Source organism: Mandrillus leucophaeus, unplaced genomic scaffold (assembly GCF_000951045.1).
Source record: "Mandrillus leucophaeus isolate KB7577 unplaced genomic scaffold, Mleu.le_1.0 Scaffold46, whole genome shotgun sequence".
In the NCBI taxonomy this organism is placed as follows: Eukaryota; Metazoa; Chordata; class Mammalia; order Primates; family Cercopithecidae; genus Mandrillus; species Mandrillus leucophaeus.
The window spans coordinates 3,744,415-3,746,241 of record NW_012104920.1 but is presented as its reverse complement, the minus strand read 5'-3'; the positions used below and the strand labels follow the sequence as shown (position 1 = coordinate 3,746,241).

Below are 1,827 nucleotides of genomic sequence, written 5' to 3'. Positions count from 1 at the left end.
CAGGCTGGAGTGCAGTGGCAGCCCACTGCAGCCTTTACTGTAGAGGCTCAAGTATCCTTCCCACCTCAGCTTCCAGAGGAGCTGGGACTACAGGTGTGCACCACCATGCCCAGCTAATTAAAAAGGTTTTTTTTGTAGAGATGGGGGTTTCCTCCTGTTGCCCAGGCTGGTCTTGAACACCTGTTCCTGTGCTCACAAGATCCACCTGCCTCCACCTTGGCCTCCTAAAGTGCTGATTATAGGCTAGAGCCACTACACCCAGCTTACTCATGCGTTTAACATCCAAAGTTACAACTCATGATAAGCTGCTTTCTTCCCCATCTCTAAGGTTTTGAGATTCTGGAGGAGGGAAGGTTACTGAGAGTCACCAATATTTACTGAGAGCTTATAAATTCTGGGCACTCCAGCATAAAAAAAATTTTTCACACATTTTTGTATGCTGGACAACAATTTTGTAGCCTGAGGAACAGAGAAAGACCCCATCTCAAAAATAAAAAATAAAACAAATTTTTTAAAAATGAGAAGGGCAGACCCTGCCCCTGCCTTGGAGCTTACAGTCTAGAAAAAAAGACAGAGGCAGAGCGCCAAGATTTTCTGTATATATAATAAATGATACAGATAAATACCATACAACTTACCTACAATTTACTGTTGATTTTCCACCTTCAAATTCAGAATTCTTCCCCCATCTCTTAGGTAATTCTAATACCATAAGTCCTTTTATTCCTATAAGTGCTACATGATGTTGTGTTGGACTTAACAAGACTTGATAGATTTCAAACAGGGGTGGATTTATGCAAAGCAATCTCTGAAAATTAAAGCAAACCAGTCAATATAGTTAGTTTTAATACAAATATGGATGGCAGTTACTTGAAATCACAGTAATAGTTTAGTTTACAACAATTATAGGATAATAAAACTCTGGGTAAGTGCTCACACTTGTACCATTAACTCATGTTTTTTTGAGATGGAGTCTTGCTCTGTCACCAGGCTGGAGTGCAGTGGTCCACTATTGGCTCACTGCAACCTCCGCCTCCCGGGTTCAAGCGATTCTCCTGCCTTAGCCTCCTGAGTAGCTGGGACTATAGGCGCACATCACCATGCCCAGGGAATTTTTGTATTTTTAGTATAGACGGGGTTTCACCATGTTGGCCAGGATGGTCTCGATCTCTTGACTCATGATCACCTGCCTTGGCCTCCCAAAGTGCTGGGATTACAGGCGTGAGCCACCGCCCCTGGCCATGAAATTTTTTTAATCATCTAGATTGGAATGTTCCATAAAATGCATCAGATTTCCTTACCTTGATAAATAGAGACTACTACACGTAATGTTCCTTCTTATAATCAAGCTCCACCCTACTACTCCAGGTCTCAACTCTCCACGACCCTTCTGCTTGTACCTCACACTCCAAACAGATTAATTGGTATTTCTGTATTTCTGGGAAATCATCATGCTTTGCCATGCCTTTGTGTCTTTGTACAATTGTTTCTCTTCTTGCAATGCTTTTGATTTTTTTCTTTTTTAGCTAACAAGACTTACACATTCTTGGGAGATTCAGCTTCTATGCACTTTCTTCCCAAGAAAACATCCCTGATCTTCTGGCCAGGAATAAGTGCAAATTTCCTGTTTTTTTTTTTTTTTTTTTCTGAGAGAGTCACGCTCTGTCGCCCAGGCTGAAGTGCAGTGGTACGATTTCGACTTACTGTAACCTCTGCCTCCTGATTTTTAGTAGAGATGGGCCTCCTGGCCTCAACTGATCTGCCCACCTCAGTCTCCCAAAGCGCTGGGATTAAAGGCGTGAACCACTGCGCCTGGCCATCTTTTCT

The 1,827-nt window shown here is 42.5% G+C and overlaps 1 protein-coding gene across 1 annotated transcript in view; it reads right to left on the bottom strand.

Annotated features, from left to right (window-relative positions):
- NUP88 (nucleoporin 88kDa) overlaps positions 1-1,827 on the bottom strand; it is a 44,258-nt gene that overhangs the window by 32,247 nt on the left and 10,184 nt on the right. The window contains exon 2 of the mRNA XM_011994685.1: positions 639-808. Within this exon, the coding sequence (XP_011850075.1) occupies positions 639-808 (170 nt within the window). The remainder of the gene's footprint in view (positions 1-638; positions 809-1,827) is intronic.